This window comes from Eucyclogobius newberryi, unplaced genomic scaffold (assembly GCF_026437365.1).
Source record: "Eucyclogobius newberryi isolate DKJ021-1_F unplaced genomic scaffold, fEucNew1.0.hap1 SCAF_14, whole genome shotgun sequence".
Lineage (NCBI taxonomy): Eukaryota > Metazoa > Chordata > Actinopteri > Gobiiformes > Gobiidae > Eucyclogobius > Eucyclogobius newberryi.
This window is the reverse complement of record NW_027315768.1, coordinates 25,727,920-25,746,500: the sequence shown is the minus strand read 5'-3', so window position 1 is coordinate 25,746,500 and position 18,581 is coordinate 25,727,920. Positions and strand designations below refer to the sequence as shown.

At 40.8% G+C, this 18,581-nt stretch overlaps 2 protein-coding genes across 2 annotated transcripts in view; one reads left to right on the top strand and one right to left on the bottom strand.

The window, feature by feature from the left end:
- Window positions 1–6,286, bottom strand: part of tsc22d1 (TSC22 domain family, member 1) — a 34,196-nt gene extending 27,910 nt beyond the window's left edge. Inside the window, exon 1 of the mRNA XM_072445138.1 lies at window positions 3,359–6,286. Coding sequence (XP_072301239.1) covers window positions 3,359–5,592 — 2,234 coding nt within the window. The 5' untranslated portion in view covers window positions 5,593–6,286. The remainder of the gene's footprint in view (window positions 1–3,358) is intronic.
- Window positions 6,287–14,177: 7,891 nt separating this feature from the next.
- LOC140359896 (general transcription factor IIF subunit 2-like) overlaps window positions 14,178–18,581 on the top strand; it is a 63,470-nt gene continuing 59,066 nt past the window's right edge. The window contains exons 1-4 of the mRNA XM_072445137.1: window positions 14,178–14,327; window positions 15,142–15,215; window positions 15,325–15,343; window positions 15,996–16,140. Coding sequence (XP_072301238.1) covers window positions 14,262–14,327; window positions 15,142–15,215; window positions 15,325–15,343; window positions 15,996–16,140 — 304 coding nt within the window. The 5' untranslated portion in view covers window positions 14,178–14,261. The remainder of the gene's footprint in view (window positions 14,328–15,141; window positions 15,216–15,324; window positions 15,344–15,995; window positions 16,141–18,581) is intronic.

The following is an 18,581-nucleotide window of genomic DNA, read 5'->3' as shown; positions in this document are numbered from 1 at the left end:
ACGCACAGAGACACAGACACGCACAGAGACACAGACACGCACAGAGACACAGACACGCACAGAGACACAGACACGCACAGAGACACAGAGACACAGACACGCACAGAGACACAGAGACACAGACACGCACAGAGACACAGACACGCACACAGACACGCACACAGACACGCACACAGACACGCACAGAGACACGCACAGAGACACAGACACGCACAGAGACACAGACACGCACAGAGACACAGACACGCACAGAGACACAGACACGCACAGAGACACAGACACGCACAGAGACACAGACAGGCACAGAGACAGGCACAGAGACAGAGAGACACAGACAGGCACAGAGACACAGACAGGCACAGAGACACAGACACAGAGACACAGACAGGCACAGAGACACAGACAGGCACAGAGACACAGACACGCACAGAGACACAGACACGCACAGAGACAGAGACAGACAGACTTGGGGCTGGGGTTTGGACATCAGCGGGGCAGTTCAATGAAAATGGTGGACAAATCTGAATTGCTTTGTGCAAAACGTAATGCGAACAAACTATTAACACTATTGTTCCAACTAACGAGTACTTTAATACAATTTACCTGGTTTAAGCAAAAATATGACAAAATGGAGCAAAATGTATTATATATTAAACCCAACGTCTCTTTTATTAGAAATCATAAAATATATTCCATCTCCTTTTGCTTTGATAATTGTGCATCTACAGGATAGAACCCGTTTTCTGGTATGCATTTTTAGTTCCACTGCTGTTCCAGTAGTTGACAGTCCCAATTATTAGATTAATTGTTGTAGCCCAAATTAAATTATTGACAATATGGCCAAATAATCATTGAACAAAATATCAATACATCTTAAATAAATATATATTGTTTTTGAGGCTGATTTTATTTTGAAACAGGAAGAATATTTGACTACAGAGAACAGCACAACCATAGTTTGGGCATGTGCCAGACTAACTTTATTGTTTTTATACCGTTTTATGCCAGTCATTCTACATCATCTTCAACAGGAAAACAAATTGGCATTTTTGCTGTAATATGCATTTGATTGATTTACTAGAGAAACTACCAATAAGACAGGATAAACAATAGCTATGATAAAGATTAAGGTACATTTAAAGTCTATAACTATTCAATAAGACAAAAATGGATTCAATATTTTTTTTTCAAAAACTCCTTTGTCTGTTGCAACTGCTCAAAGTGGTCAAGACATTGAGCGAATAAAAACATTCAATTAAAAAGACATCTTCCAGTCTGTTCGACTATAAAAGGAGACGATGGTGTTCCCCAAGAGTCAAGCTGAAACATTTCTGAATCCACATTGAGTTCATATTAGTACAATTCCTTTCTCATTTGTTCATTTGACATTGCAAACACAAAGTATACCAAGAATAAAAATGAACAAAATCTTTGGAATGAATTAGGTAACTAGTATGATGTAGCTATACCTTCTTACAAGAAAGTTTCTATCCAAATGTTAGTGCTCATTCCACTTCTGAACTTTTAAAATAAACAGCAGCAGACAGGTCGTCAGTCAAAACCGCTTAAACATTTACAAGCAAAATGTCACCAATTTCCCTGTGAGGTAATTAATGTTCCTGGTAACCACAAATCTGCTTTGAAGACTCAAATCCCTAGTTGTCAAAAGCTTCAGTGACTAAAGGCCCATCATGAAGAAAGGCTGAGAAACAGGAGAGATAGTGCTAGAGAGCACAAGTCAGGGAGCTCTTACCTAATCAATAAGCTTTTAAACTAGAAGAAAAGGGAAGACTGCTGTGCTAGACCTCACTTCTACGAACAAGATGGACCACAGAATGTTTTGTTCAGCCAACAACAAAGAAGAGATCATCTGCAGTGTGAAGACATCAGACAAGGAATGATTCCACGAGGTCTCTGGTGGCAAAAGGAACCTATGTTGGGCCAAAGAACAGATTAATTTGTGACCGCTGGTGCACAATATCAAAATAAGAAACCAAGATTTTGAAGTTCAACAGAGAGAAAAAAGTTGCCCTAGAGGGAAAAGCAACCCCTGGAGGTCTACTGAGAAACAAGTGGGGCAGCAACCACAAGGAGAAGATGTCTCCTCTTACCAACTATCAAAAGCATCATGGTTCTTGTTTTTTATCCTACAAGATCACATACGAGTGAAACAGAGGAAGAAGACAACAATAAAGCCCAAGAAGCAGGGGAAGAAGAGAGTAACTGTAGATTAGTTGAAAATGAAGTTGAAAAAACTAAAATTGTTATCAAAACGATTTGAAAAAAACATCTGTTTTAGGTGATTTGGAAAAGGACGAAACTGGTCATTAAACAAGCTGATAAAAGGTGGGTCTATTGTAGTAACAAACAAATCTGTCTCTACATAAAAGAATAACATGTGTTACGAGAAACTTTCAATGATCTTACAGAGGGCTTTAATAACTCCATTCATCAAGCGTTAAGTATTATGTTACAGAACGGGGAGATTTCTGAAAACGAGTAACTTTCTTACAGTAGACTGTCCCACTATTCCTACTTTCTACATATTGCCAGAAATACATAAAAGTCTAACCCTAACCCACTAAAAGAGTTTTAAAAACATTTATTACAATCACACATGTGATTGGATGTGCTCCGGTCTAAAAGAGCATTTCTGGATTCACCATCTAAGGATTTAATGTTGAATTTGATCCAAGATGTTTTCTTTAAGTAGTATATCATTTTTCATGTATATATTTTAACTGTTTTTTCTTGTAGACTGGACTTGCTCTACTGGGTGACCTCCCACTGTTAGATGGGATATGAGCACCTGGTCCATTGAAATGATCTTATGAAGGCCATCAGCCAAAACGTTAATAAAAATAAAAACATTTTGGACATCTGCCACTTGAATGTACATTTTGCCTTTTTCTGATTTTGAAACCTTCTACATCAACAAGTAAAGACACATCGCTTCCTCCACTTAACATGGAGTTTTCTTAACACGCAAAATGGGAGACGAGATACTTATAACATTGTAACCATAAATAAAGAATACTTGTCAATAATGAAATAAAGAGCTATTGAGCTTACAACGGAAACTGCCAAAATGTGAAATCACTGCAGACTCTTGATAAAAGCATGAGACGTCACCTCCAGCTGGGGCCTGCACAGTGTCTCCATCACAGACCTTAAATAGGCTTTAACAGGGCAAATGACCTGATACTCAGCAGATATGTAATATTTGTGAGGCTACCATGTTAATAAGAAAAATTGTTTTGAATTTGAAACTTCACGGGCTGCTGATTGTAAACTACTTTCTCGTGATGTTGAAATGTGTCAATCATTGTGTACATTTGAAAAAGTGTAACGGTCTTACCCTTCATCCTCTCCATCGACAGTCTTGGTGGTGGACATTAAGGCACTGGCGGCAGCATTGTCTTCTTGTCCAGCAGCAAAAGCACTCCCGGCTTCAGCTCCTGGGACCTTGGGTAGTCCCAGCAGAGACGACTGGTGCTGGAGGAGCAGTCTCTGTGCGTCCTGCAGCTGGGTGGTGGTGAAGGAGGGCAGACTGGCGTACAGGGCGGCCTGAGCAGCGTGGACCTGGGCGATGCTGGAGTCCAGGGCAAGCCTCCCCCCTGCACTCCCGGGCAGGGCAGCGGTTTGGGAGTCATTCTTCTGGTTGTGGAGTGGAATACTTGACAGTGGGGCCATGCTTGGTGTCTGGATCTGTGTTAGAAGAGACAGTGGCTTCTGCTGCGGGGCATCCAGGTGAGACTGTGCACCCATGGCCCCAACATGCAGCGGCACAGAAGAGGCCTGGAGGGGCTGAGGCATCATCTGACTGTTGGCTGAGCCCACCACATTAGAGAGCGTGTACTCAGGCCTCCCCTGCCCTGGGGCAGCCTGCTGTGGGACAGGGTAGCTCACATTCTGTGGTTGAACTGGGACAGGGCCGGGGCCGGTGGGCTGACTCGCCACGGCCTGTGCGTAGGTGAGCTGCTGGGACAGGAGACTGGTCATAGAAGTAGGGAGGTGGGCATTGGCCTGGGCCACTGTAGTCTTGACCTGGGATATGGCATCCTGGGCGTACATGTGGTTTATAGCTCCAGGGGCGATGGGCTGAAACCCCTGGGGAGTAGAGGCATAGTCCTGGGCGTGCTGTGTAGACTCCCCACTGCACACACCGTCAGCGTAATGGCTCAAAGTGCTCACACTGCTGCTCACAGAACTACCACTGGTGGTCTCACGCTCGGCGGGACCAGCGAAGTTCTCGCTCACATACTGCCGCACACTAACTGAGCCGCTGTCTGAGGCAGAGGCTGGGGTCTCCTTATCATAAAACTCTGTACAAGTCCATCTGCCTTTCTTAAAGGGCTCCGAGCTGGAATCCAGCTTCACAACTCTGAAGCGTGAGCTGGTGGTGACCGTGGCAGGAGCAGGGTGGGCCTGTGCCGATTGTTGGGGTACAGCAGTGTGTGGAGCACTGACAGGAGGCACAGCGGCAGCCCGTCCCTGGACACTACTGACCCCCGTCCCTCCTGAGGCACTGGTAGCAGCAGCAAAACTAGAAGGATTCATAGTTATGTTGGAGTTTTGGTTGGTTTGTTGCTGAATGGGGGAAAGAGACTTGGGTGTAAGGTTAGCTCCACTGCCGCTTATCACTTTGAAAGGGAAACCAGAAGTGCTACTGCTAGCACTTGTGCTAATTCCCCCTCTCGCAGGCACATTGGCAGAGCACGACATATTCACATTACTAACACTGCTCTGGGGATTAACTATACTAACTGCAGTGCCCACAGCAGAGCACTGCATTCCAGCCACACTTCCTGGGGCCATGACGCCCACAGCCTGCGCCCTCACACCTGGAGGGGCAGCCTGGGAAACACTCTGAGGGGCCCCCACGTTTGAAGGCATTTTCAGGTTGACGTTGGGTAAAGCTCCAGCCGACGGGGGATTCCCAGTATATGCTTGGGCTTGGTTAGGATGGTGTTGTTGATGATGATGATGGTGATGCATGGTCCCGTTTACCATGGCCCCACCGTGCGCCTGGAGCATGGAGTGGGCCGGTTGGTTTGGTGAGACAGCTCCAGGGGTCTCTGCTTCATGGAAGTTATTCAGCGTCTCCTCAGAGGAGCTCCTCTCAGCTCCGACCACATCATTAGCCCGGGAAAGAGACGTATCCAGGATTTCAGAGGAGGACAGATCCTCGGTGTGAGACTCATCCAAGTCGTCATAACTTTCCGTGTCTTCTGCAATACTATTGTTAGTACTGGCAGAGACCTGAGCTGAGGTGACGCTTGTGATCTGGAAACCACTCTTCTTCTTGGTCTGTGACCCGGTGGCCTGGGCCTGGGACAGCAGGTTCAGGCTGTGGGGCGGAGGATGTTGAGGACCCGGGGAGGAAGAGCCAGCGGGCGCTTGGCACTGCATCAACAGGGCAGGCTGAAACTCATCCGCTGCGACGTGGCTGTTATTAACCACGGAGTTTGCCGGTGGTGACAGCACCGTGCCGCTCCCGCTGCCCGTGTTGCTGCCCCTCCGGTGGAAGACGGCCTGATGCGCCATCTTCCTGCCACTGCCAGAGTCTGCGGCGGGCTCCGGATGATGCATTTGGAGAAGATCCGGGAGGTTGTCGGTCTCTGACAGTATGCTGTAAACTTGCAGTGCGTTGAGGGCGCCGTCTTGACACAACACGTTTAGACTGCACAACCAAAAATGAAATATCAGAACAGATGTCGTGCGACTGTGTTGATTATTAGGTCAAAGTTGTGGCTCCCATGCACAGCCGCTGTTGTCCGTTAGCTTCAGAGCTCAGAGGCTAGCGGCGGAACAGCTAAAGCTAAAGTCAGCTGATGCCTGGGAAGTTTCCCGGTGTTATCCGATTTAAACGATTTAATCGAGAGCAAACATGTTGGTGGTTTCATAAACAAGACAACTTGTAAGATCCTTTGGTATCGTTACGGAGGAGCTGCCGTGTGAGTCAGCGCTGGATTTAGGTGCTAGCCGGATAGAGGAGTCACCGGCTAGCAGCTAAACACGGACCGTTTTCACTGCTCGATGAGCTCAAAGGGAAAGAAAATCAAAACCATCAACCTTGAATCCGATGCACAGTTCCATAAAACATCAAATGGCGTCTATGCGTCGTCGTGAAAAAGCTTTAATCCATCCCAGTGAGTTCCACTGGCGCTGTGTGTTTTGCTGTATCACTGGTCCTCTGATAGCGCTGCTCAGTGAAGCCTGTGCCGCTGCTGTGGCGCTGTGACGGGGCTGAAGGGGCGGGAGCTCCGTAACATGGCGACCGCGCATGCTCCGTGCGCCAGACATAAAGCCATGCATAAAGCAGTCTGAGCAGCGAGAGGCGAGTCAACATGACGGAAAGAGCCGGAAAGAGCCGAGCGAAGGCGCTCCCCGAAATACACTTTCGTACATCGTATAGGGGCTGTAGTTATTTCCTTATTCTATCAAATTACAGACTTGTTATACATAATTGTTATATTTCCCACCCTATCTGCTTTCTAAGAGAAAAAACATCGCCTTCAAAATCGCAGTCAAATATTCTTGAAACCACTATCTGCTGTTGTCTGCTATAATTAGGCCCATGTCAAGTGAATAAAAACTTGCATTGAGTTCTTCTTCCCAATGAGGTGAGAATCACTCATGTTTGTGCTGTGCCCTACTTTGACATACAGTATACTTATTTAGTCCACCACTGTTTTTCAATCGTCTTTAGTTAACTAGACACTGGCTACGTGGCACACCAGCCACCAAAACAGTACCAAATGATAAACAAAAAATAAAATAAATAGATGTCATCATTTTCTGCCATATTGTGCCTGACTCTCCCATTTATATGACTAATTATACTCAAATTGAACACTTTTTCAAGGTTGGTTGACGCTCACCACATATTTGAATCTTGTTATATTATGAAATACTATATTACATTTCTATATGGAAACAAATACAAATGCTATTATGAGCCATCTGTCCGCTCCTGAACCACAACACCGGTGTGTTTGTGCACACAGCAGCACAGAGGGCTGCTAGATCTCTCTGCAGACTGGAGTAAACCAGTGAAGGATTATTCTACACAGTCACTATTTGGGGCCTCAATCCAGCAGGGCACATGTGCACATCACCTGTGCTGTTCTGTGTTTCCACTAACGGTCAATGAACTCTGATGCTTAAATAGGCATCTTCATATCAGCTGTCTGGTGTTTTCTGTTGCCATTCAATACCTCATTGTATTCCAACTTATCTTGTATTAACAATGGTGTGGTACATTGCATTTCATTTTGTAACACCTCACAAAGGTCACCTTTTTATATATTAATCTGGATTAATCTTTGCTTGGGAGTATTTATAGAGTTGAAGGTTTGCCTATTTACACAATATAACATTATTGATCCATGAAAATGTCTTAACATTATGGGCCTTTAGGTAATGACCAGTTTGTGAAAAGGCTGTATAGTGGTATATAAATATTCACTTATCTCAAGTCACCAAAATGAGCACTTTTTTGAACATTGCCATCGCATTTTCCTACCAAGATCATCTCAAAATAAACTGTGCAAACCGTAGAGTTGTGAAGTGAGGAAAGTGCAAAATACATTGAATCTCAGAATAGCAGCAGCAGGAAGCGCTGCCTCCATCGGCGCTGAAGACAGATGAGCTCTCTGCAGCGTAAGCGTCTGTCAGCAGATGTAACTCTATCACTGACAGAAGCAGTATGTAGCCAAAACATGTACTCAAGTCAATGTAAATGTAATGTAATCGCCTGAATAATATCAGTGAAAAGATATTTGGTGGACCTAGGCAACTGTTTGGATGGATCCGTCTTTAATATGAATTACAAAATATACTATTTTGCCCAGATTCTGGTATTCTGGAATAGACCATAATAGCTACTGCAGATATTTTGAAACACAAATATTCCAATCATAAAGGCTTGTTATATTAAGTGAATATCACTCAAGTACAAGTAACTAAGTGATAATTTATAATGTTAAAATGTATTCAAAATGTATTCAAAATGACAGTAACTGAGTGAATATAACTAATACTGAGGGTGACAATGTTCTGTTGTGCCGTTACCCTTATAGACTGTAGTAAATATGATTATAGGCCAGTAACTACATTGAATTACATATAATCCCATTGGCTCCTATAGTAATTTGAAAACATCCAGCCGTCCAAGGAAAATTACACCACTATACGCAGCCTCTGTTGAGTGTAACCACAAGCATGGACACGCGCTGGAATAGTTTTTTAATTCAACTGTTTTGGACTTTTTTCGGCTGGATTTCAGCGTTTTTCGTTGCGTTCGTTGTGTTGTTGTGACGTGAGCTAGCTCCGAGCGAGCCCACCAGCCCCCCCCCCCCCCCCCCCCGCGCCCTCCGGCCGCGCTAAAGTACGGCGTGTCGTCGGTACACGTTTATATACACGTTTATATGAAAGAGGAACTTCACGAACGATCGGGACACGCACTGGAATCGCTTTAAATGAACTTGTTTTGACTTTATTCGGCTGGATTGAGTGTTTTCGTCGTGTCGTTGCGATGTGTTTTGGCTCTGAGTCCCCCGGCTCCGGCCCCGCCCCCCGGCTCCGGCCCCGCCCCCCGGCGCCGTACCGCGTTTCCACAAAGGAGGAACTCATGAAACTGCGGAGAACAGTCGTCTTACCCGGAGATCGTCACGTTATCCCGGCGCAATACTGACCTAACCTAATACTGATGTGCAATTCTGTCGTATGTGCAATTGCTGTTGGAATTCATGTGCAATTCATGTGCAATTACTGTGAAATTCATGTGCAATCTATGTGCTGTTGTGACACATATTCATGTGCAATTACTGTCGGGATCACATGCAATGTTATTTATTTATTTATTTGTCTATGGGAGTTTTTATTTATTTATAGGAGATCTTCTACTGAAAGTGTTTTTCAGACTTCCTATAAGTGATCTGTTCTTCTGTATCTACCTCTGTATCTACCTGCGTTGCACCAATGAAATTTCCCCATGTGGGACAATAAAGGATTATCTTATCTTATCTTATCTTAAGCATATACGCACATGGAACAGTCACATCTCAGATTACATTTATCGCACTGTGGAGTGTCTCGACAAGCCAAGTATTCAATGTCAATGAAAACACACTCTTCGGTGACAAACACATGGGTTTGAGTTCAGGAATAATAGATGATTTTGAATCTTTATGACGTGACTATGGCTTTTTAAAATGATCTTGATATGCATTAAACTTTCTACTATTCATTATAACATCTGTGACGGAAAAATGAAGGCAAAAAAAAACATTTATTTTTTTAACACAACCAATGACCAGGACAAGGCAGGTGATGATTGCTGAAGTAAGAGCAAAATGCCTTGTACAAAAAGGCTTAGTGGAGTGGTTTGGTGGAAGAATATAATGCAAAAATGAACTGTAAAGTCTTAAAAACAACAAAGCCACATTTGAAGCCCAAATCCTGCAGCTTTGCCCAGTGAGGCGGTGCAGTCTGGTCTGTCCAGGTCTTGTGTCTACTGCGCTGGTTGTATTTATATTAGCCTGCCCCCCTCCCAACAGAACCAACACTGACTCTGATACTGAAGGTTTAAATATCGTGGTCAACCAACTGTGTTCATTCATGAGCTTTTCTTCCCACAGATTTGACCGCCGCTGTTGAACTGCTGTGCATTTCATCAGGCAAGAAGAATCTCAATACAGACAAATACAGACAACCTTTATTTGTCCCACAGTGGATAAATACTAAATGAAAAGTCTATGAATACAAATAGATATTAAACTCTTTAACTCATATACTTTGCATACAATTATGTGAATCTCAAAGTGTAGTTATATTGTTGTTTGGTTTGCATTGCAAATAATGAGAGTTTATTACATTTTTTCTCTCCAAGACATGTAATTAAATCCAAGATAGTTCAATAATTCAGAACCTTCTGTTGTGACCGCTAACAAGGAAACAATAAAAATTAAAATCAACGTTTAGAATTATTGTTTAAATAGGTGATTCAGACCACCATGGCAACAAGTACATTCCCTATACTTTAAAGTGTGTAACCTTTTCATGTGGTTTTGTTTGGGTTTGTATTGAAATAAGGGTTTCACATGTGTTCAAACAACAAAAATGCCTTGAAACATGCAGGCTTTTCTGAATCAACTCAGGACTCAACAAATGTATGTTTTTGTATTTCTCTTAATACAATAAATGAAGCAGTTGTTGAGTAAAGTCCATAGAAATAATTCATTACGTATTTCAAGTTCTTACAGATCAGAATTTGAAACCCATTGAGATTGAGACTTTTTTTTTACAAGGCTAAACTGGGACAATGTGAAAGACTTGACAACGCACACAAATCATTAGGCACAAATGAAATAAGCGTATGAATTATCTTATTTTTTAGTTTCCTTCATTTCTCCACTGGTGCAGAGACATGTAGTCAGCACAATTAATTAATCACATTGTAATCTTATAGGTACATGGTTGCCTGGTGAGTGAAAGTGAAACCTGAGACCTAAACTGAGTGGTAATACAGTATTTAATAATGAAGGAGAGGTTAGAGGAAGCTTCCTGGATTAAATGGGTTTAGATTAAGAGGCTAGGAAGAAGTGACAGGAATCAACAACCATATAAAATAAATACAAATGTAATTATGTTTTGAAGGTAATATATGTTTTACAAGTTAAATTATGTATGTTACTTTATTTTCACTTTGGGCTTGAAATTTTATTTTTGTTTTTAATATTTTTGGAAGCTCTATTACTTCTGTTGCTTGCTGCAGGTCTGAAACAAAAATAATTTCCTTTGGGGATGAATTTCCCTTACACAGTCTTTCTGATGCTGGTGCTTTCTGCAAGTCATGATTATAGCACCCTCATCTGGTTAATGTGGGGATTTGTTAGGCCTGCTTAACTTTCAGGCGTGATTCACACTTCATAAAATAAATACAAATGTATCAAACCTATTTAAAGTTGATTGCTCTTAAACTGTGATAACAAGTACCCTAGACTCATAGAAATAGTCAGTATTCCATATAGATCTGGGTTTACAATTACAAAAGTATCTGATGTTAGCAGAGTTGTTAGTATGGCACCATGTAACACATTGAAGACAATGCAGTGTATTTGATATTGTGTGTCCTTATTTAGCATTTCAATAGTAGAATATCATGCATGCAATAAATGACATGTACTGTTTAGCCTATTCCTAAAAAACTGTTATTGTCTGACAACATTTATGCATCTATTCTGTACACTATCCCTTTAAGAGCTACTATCCCTTACATCTGCTGCCTGTCTGTTATAGCCCACAGCACTTTTCACTGAACCAACACAAGCATTTGGACCAATTTAGTCCTTTTCCGTCTGGCTTCCTGCTTTAAACTGCTCTGAGACTGAAGCTGCCATGGAAACGGTCCTTCAGCCCACTGCAGCCTCTCACTGTGGAAATGAAACAATGGTTTCTCAGACATTACTGTCAAACTGTGTCGTGTAATTTATTCATTACAGGTTACAGAGGGCAAGTGGTAAATCAATATAGGTTTGAACAAGGTTGTATGCCAGAGCTTTGTGTAGCTAGTGTTGATTGTGGGGTTACACACTTGCACGCACACACACCACATCAAAAAGGATAAAAATCAAAAGTCTCAAATGAAATGTGAAGTGTTAGCGTCTCAACTGAATGCTAAACCAGGAAAAGTCTACACAGGCTCAAACTGTTTTTTGCTGTAACTAAAAAGGGGCCAAGTCAAGCAAGAGTTTGACTAAATGTAGGCCTAAATTACTTATTATCAAATAAGTCTAGAAATTGGATAAACCATATCCAAATTTAGACAGAAACTTGGACTTTATCGACGCTTGAACAAATCATTAACCATACAAGACCATAACTGTTTGAATATAAATATACAAAACTATAACCTGCAAATAAAGTAGTATTTTTCAAAATGTGTTCTCCTTTGCCTCCAAATGGGGATGACCTTGTGGGAAATACCCAAACGCTCTCTGCCAATCAGAGCCAAGTTCATATTACCCATGATGAAAGCGGATTTTGATTATCTGCACTGATAACAAACTTGGACTGGATTTCAAATACTGTGTACAACTGAGATTGCATGGTGCCAGGACGACGTCCGGCCTTCGACGCTTTCAACGCTTGGCAATGACGGCGATAGGGAGCGGGGGATGAGGGCTGACCACACGACAGGGGCCACTCTGTGCACTTTCAGTCATGCACATGCTGAGAGATCCATCTGAACCACTGGACGCCATTGTGGGCAGTACATTCATGCTGTCGATTTGCACTGCGGGCTGCCAAACATTTCCATTGACGTGTCCATAAGAGTGCTGCAGGCTTTGAAGTTTGACAATGCTGTTGACCACCACGTGTGAGAGAGTATCTAAAACGAAGAGGATGATGGATGATGAACTAATGATATAAACTAATAAATGATAAACTTAATCCGTTGATGTGTTGGTCGACCAAAATATTTAATAGCTGGCTAAATATTTCATTGGGATTATGAAAGATTTATGCGGACCACACCCTCTTCTAGTCGATTAATTGATGTGCAGGGCATGTCTTAGCTCGACCAAGAGCTTCTTTAATCAAAATATAAACCAAGCTTAAACCAGAAGGGAAATTGATTAAAAATTGACATCATGCATGGGGTGAAAAATAGGACTAAACAACAGATCTGATTCCACCCTCCAATCTAAATGAGATGTTTCCCTTAATTAACTTGATCACAGGATGTGGCTGCAGAAGGTTTACAATGATGGCCTTGTGTTCAGGGAATAAGCAAGTGTTTAGATTTGATAGTTAATTTCGAATATTTACCATTGTTTTTCTTAATAAAGCTCACACTATGAGGTTTTGATATGATGTAATAGTGAATCATAAAAACAAAAAATGCCTATTTTAGACTGTAGAGAAAGCTTAGCACTTGTAGTTCACTGATGACCACAAGATGGCGACATACACTTATAGAGGTGAGAAAAGCTATAACTACAGCTTTATTTATGTTTAAGACAATATATGTTGAATTGCAAATAATGTATTTTTCTTAAATATAATCCAAAATAACTCGTAAATATTAACTTTTTTTAAACATAGAAAACGACCATATATACGTTTATTTACTAATGTCTATTAACAAAAAATATATATATATATAAATGTGTTTTGGTCTTCAATGCTCAGATAAACATACTACAGACTCTTTGATGATTTATGTTAATGCCCTGGAAAGCTAATCTTAATTTACTTTGGTCTCAATCTTTACATACATAATTTATTTCCTGAAATAATGAGTGCACCCATGAAGCAGCTACTCTCAGGTCAAATTATGGGTGCACAAACTAGGTCTACTAGGCTTTGCAGACAAAACAAATACATTAATTAAGGTTATAACCTACTACAGGCATAAGAGACGTAATGAAAATTACTGTATGGTAATATAAATGTGTTATGAAAGCATTTGAATTATCTTTGTGGACAATTTCCAAGGTTGAAATGCCATTCTTCAATACTTAATAATTAATTCAATACTCATACTTCATTGAGGTACTTTTCTTCTTCTTATTCCTCTTGCTTGTTGCCTTATAGTTTGATACATTTACATAAATCAATACAGTGCACTTACTTTCAAGCACTGATGATGCCAACTTGAAACGAACCCAACCAATGCATAATATATTAGCAAAATGGAGCTGCAGCTTTTGTGCAGAAAAGGTTTGTGGTGGCTGGAGAGACTACAAAACTGGGAAAGTTTTTTCCTACCCAAAAGGGATGAGTAATAATTATACCATCTGCATGATTTCTGTAAATATGCACAGTATTCTATTTAAATAGGCTAGTATTTTGCAGGTACAATGCCGTTTTCACGTAATATAATATTAGATGATTAGGCGTATAAAACTGTAGAAATTGGATTTTGTTTTAGTGGTGGAATATAGCATTTTAGGTCTAAAATGAAATAACAGAAAACATGTTATTTTACAAATATTAATATTCATTCATTTATTCATCCAACCCAACATATTCCTTATTTTTATTATGTTTTTTAAACACATTTTATTTTTATTTTACCTGGCATATAAACGTCAGATTGTTTAGTAGCGATTCGTTTTATTGTGAAAGTTACCAAAACAGGAAGTTCAATTTTCAACCAGCATTTCCGCCTCTTAATTAAACGTTCCACAAACAACTTTCATCAAAACAAAACAGTGCAACTTTAGTGAGTTTTGTGCTTGAATGAAACAATGTCAAACAAAGGAGAAGTTAATTTAACCGGTGTCAAACAAAGCAAAGGCGTGTGGCTTGTAAAGGTTTGTAAATTATCAACTTAATTACTTAATTCACTACTTTTGACCATGGATGTGACGGACAAGGAACGCTAGCTAGCACAATTTACTGTTGTTGCTCCTGATTTTCCATACTGAAACTGGCCCTGAAACATTGAGCACAAACAATGTGCTGTAATCTCTGTGACGCTGAGACTCTGTAGATTTACTCTAATTATAAGTGGAAACGAGCTCTGCACATATTTCCTTTGGTAATTAACAGCTACATGAAGGAGTAAAGCTGCTGCTGACCGACTGTACAAGGGTTAGGGTGAGCATTTGTGTGGTTCTGACAATTCATCTTTCAAAGCTGAAGCTAATTTAACAAAACAATTAGATTTTATTAAAGTTTAAATTAAAGTCTTCACACGTGAGTCCTTTTCTCCCGAATGAATGAAAGATTACACCAACTTGACTTGTCATAAAGTAATTCTTTTGTTGTTGTGGTTATTTTAGAATCTTTCTTTGTGTGGGTTTGGAGCACAATCTGACCCCGATTCCTCCTAGAATGGGTGATTTGACTGTAAATAAGTGGGTCATAGCTTTCTTTTAATTTATTTTGGTACCTTCCCAGGAGCTTGATAGTTATTTTTTATCAGATGGTGGACATATGGAATAAATGCAGAAAATATCTCCCGGGTCTTAACATAGTGACTAATACTAACATAAACCTTTTCTTGTAGAGTTTTTGACATCCAGCATTAATTTCGCACACAACTGAAACGGCTTATTCAGTCCGTAATACTGTTTAATTCATTGATAATGTGTTTGATGCATTATTTATGTTTTTCCCCTGCAGGTGCCAAAGTACTTGTCTCATCAGTGGGGAAAAGCACCGGAGAAGGGAGACGTCGGGAAAATCACTATTAGAAAGTAAAAATAATTCTCAGGATCGCGTTACAATGTTGAATAATTTAAGTCTTAGCTTTGGGTTCAATTAAAATCCATCTTTCTTTTTCTTTTCTTTTTTCAAACCTTCCAGGAAGCAAGGGAAATCCGAGGTAAGATTATATTAGAGCGCTTTATTCGCACATTAAAATTGCATGAAGTATAAAAATGCATGTGACGCGTAGTCTATTCTGTTTGATCTGTGCTTTTACGTTCACTGGAGGAGTTGGAAGTGGCGATGTATTGAAAAGGGATAATATTGCAATAAATGTTTTGGATAGAACACTAATGATTTCCAACTATTCTAGGAATCGATTAACGTGGTGATTATTCAATTAGATTGCGAAAGGCTCTTGAATATGACATTTTAGCATATGTTATTTGTGGTTAATTTCACGATCCTTTCACGTTTTTGGTGATACCTGAACCTCAAATCAAGACATTTACAAGCACATTTCTGATGAGTTGTTAAAATATCATCTGAATATTGTTATTTAGATCATGTAAAATAAAAAAAACAAATCGAACTAATCTTGCCATCTAATTCATTTAAACTAGTGATTTCTAAATGAAAGTGAATTGAAAAGCGTTATATTATCACATCAACAGTCATTTATTGCCCCAGTGGAAAGAAGCGGAACAAAATAAATCAATAAACTCAATGTTGATGAATGTTTTCTTCCCTCACTCGGGAATATTGGTTCACCGTTTCGCCCCGATGTAAAGATTGTCGTTGATCTTTACCCTTTGGCGTGTGTTTCCCAGGTCAGCTTCAAACTGAGCGCAGAGTTGAGTGGCCTGGATGCCCTGGGAGAGAAGGACGCCTCGCTCCACGTTCCCAGGGATCACCCGTTCACCATGCACGCTGTGGGCGGACAGAACCTGGCCATCTTCAGCCAGAGTGACAAAGGTGCAAGACTATCAGACGCGTTTTACGTGCTGGGTTATGTAAAAGGAATGCTCTGGGGAGGCTGCAGTGGACTGAGGGAAGAGGCCAGAGTAGTGCCGAGCTGCACCGCGGGGCAGCTTTTAATAGCATGTGTAGGCTGACAGTTTTCAAGGGTCATCTATTGGAAGGCCAAGGCAGACGGGTTTATGCATAGAAAGATCAAGCAAGAATGGATGCATTTCTTTCCTTGGAACTACATTTTAAAACACAAGAAATATTCGGGTGGAAAAATGCCAAGCGAACTGCGATTATGTCAAATTAAAAATCTAATGGGGAGGATTTGAGAGAGGAAATAGACCGCCAAACTAATACAAGGATCACATACATTTCAAAACATGTTGGAACGACAAGGTTAGACGGTTTTAAAGAAGACGTACACACTATTATGCTTTTGTCTGCACTATAGTTATAATCTATGACACCTGTGGATCATTATATATATTGATTAACTACTCCACTTATTTCCATGACCTCTTTTTGCTACGTCGCCGTAAACGTCATCAGAAACAAGGATCTTGGAGAGCTACAGTTCACGGTAGCGAGCAATGGATTTTATTTTTATTTGTTCCAAAACGACGACGCATTGCTGCTGAATCCTGTCAGTGATGAAGGAAAAATAATAAAGAAACCAATTAAGTAAGAAGCAGTGGCCGTGTATTGAGGTTAGTCAGCAATAACAATAAAGATTATTCAAACGTGTATGAACCACTTTATAATACAACTTTGAGTGGGTAAATGAGAAAACGACATATCTCTCCTTTAAATATAGTAAAAGGAATATTTAGTTGTTTTGAAAAGACCATTGCAAAATTATTCGTACCCCTCGACCTTTTTTCCACATTTAATCACAAACATAAATATATTGTACTGGCATTTTTCGTGAAAGGGCAACACAAAGTGGCAGACAATTGCGAAGTGAAAAGAAAATGTTACAAACCAATGTAAATCACATTTTTCATCCGCGTCCGTTCTGTCAATGGGCTTTGCATAGATTGACCTCCATGGATTTTCCACCTTTTGTCATATTCGCTTCTGTAAACTGTTTCTTGCCGGCAACATCTGCTTCTCCATCTGCAGTTTGTCATCTAAATTACGAGGCATTTCACTCCATGTATTGCTTCAAGTTGCCCAGATAAATTGGCAGCGACTGAAATGAGGATCTTTGAACACGACCAACTGTCCCCGCCAGAGAATTCATCCTCAGCTTTTCAGCACAGGAATCGTTTACACAAAACCAGTCTTTTGAATAGTTACGTCACCAAGCATTCACTGAATATTTATTCCACCCAGTTCCATGAAACAAATTGTATATTATGATTGCATTGATTGCTGCAAAATGCATGCGTATTGAGTTGGCTGCCAGGCGTAATGTGTCATAATAGTGTCATAGCGCCAAGGGGGTTTGCATCAGATCCAGGGCGTACAGTAAAAATAACTTTGGACTGTGGACAAGAAATAAGAGCTTTGTGGTATATGCTGCATGCTTCTGTTAGACGGAAATACACAACTAGCCCAAGGTTTGGTGAAATGAGTACAAGAAACTTCATGAAACTTCATGATTCTTGCCTGATGCACTCACCAGTGTGGAGGACTGGCAGTACGCTGAGGATCTGGTGGAGACGGGAGCACATACCAAGTTTTTGGGTGATGCTAATGAGACCACTTATAGTTCAAACACAAATATGAAGTCCTACTGATGGGCTACATGAGTTTATTGTCTTTCAGTCTGCTTCAAAGTTGGATGTGGAATTTTCCAGTAATGAGCAAAGGGAGATATAGTTGTTATGAATTTAGCTGTGTATCTGAATAGTTGACCTTCTTAAAGTCCTCTGTTTGGGAGTCACATTCTTGTCTAGTCTTAGTTTCTGACAATCGACTGAGAGCAGCTGTTTTAAAGGTTGAATGGACGATTTTTTTGGCCCAAATCTGAGTCTTATTTCCTCGTGGCGTGGACGGCCGATTAGTCCTGCCACGTATCAATCATAAAACGCACCTACTGCTCACCTGCAGCCGCGTGCGGTTCGTCCCCACGTTTCCGCGTGCCTAAGCGCATTGATCTATCATAATATAGTTCCCTCAGTGTACGGGACAAAATGAAGACGCAGAAAGAGAGTTCGAGCTGACTCAGAAGAAGACGGAACGTGTGTGTTGTATCAGTCCACACGGGGGAGTGGCATGTGCACTTCCACCTGCGTTCTCAAATCACCGAAAAATCGTCCATTACGCCTTTAAGTTGCATTTTGGTGAAAAATGTTTTACCGAAGTAAAACTAATGATGAGCCTTTTATTTATTATGCTGGGTCTCAGGTGGTACATTTTATATTTTTCTTCTATACAGAACAAAGTTAATAGATATTCCTCAAGCCATTAATGAGTAATCAATTATATTGGCACTGTTAAGG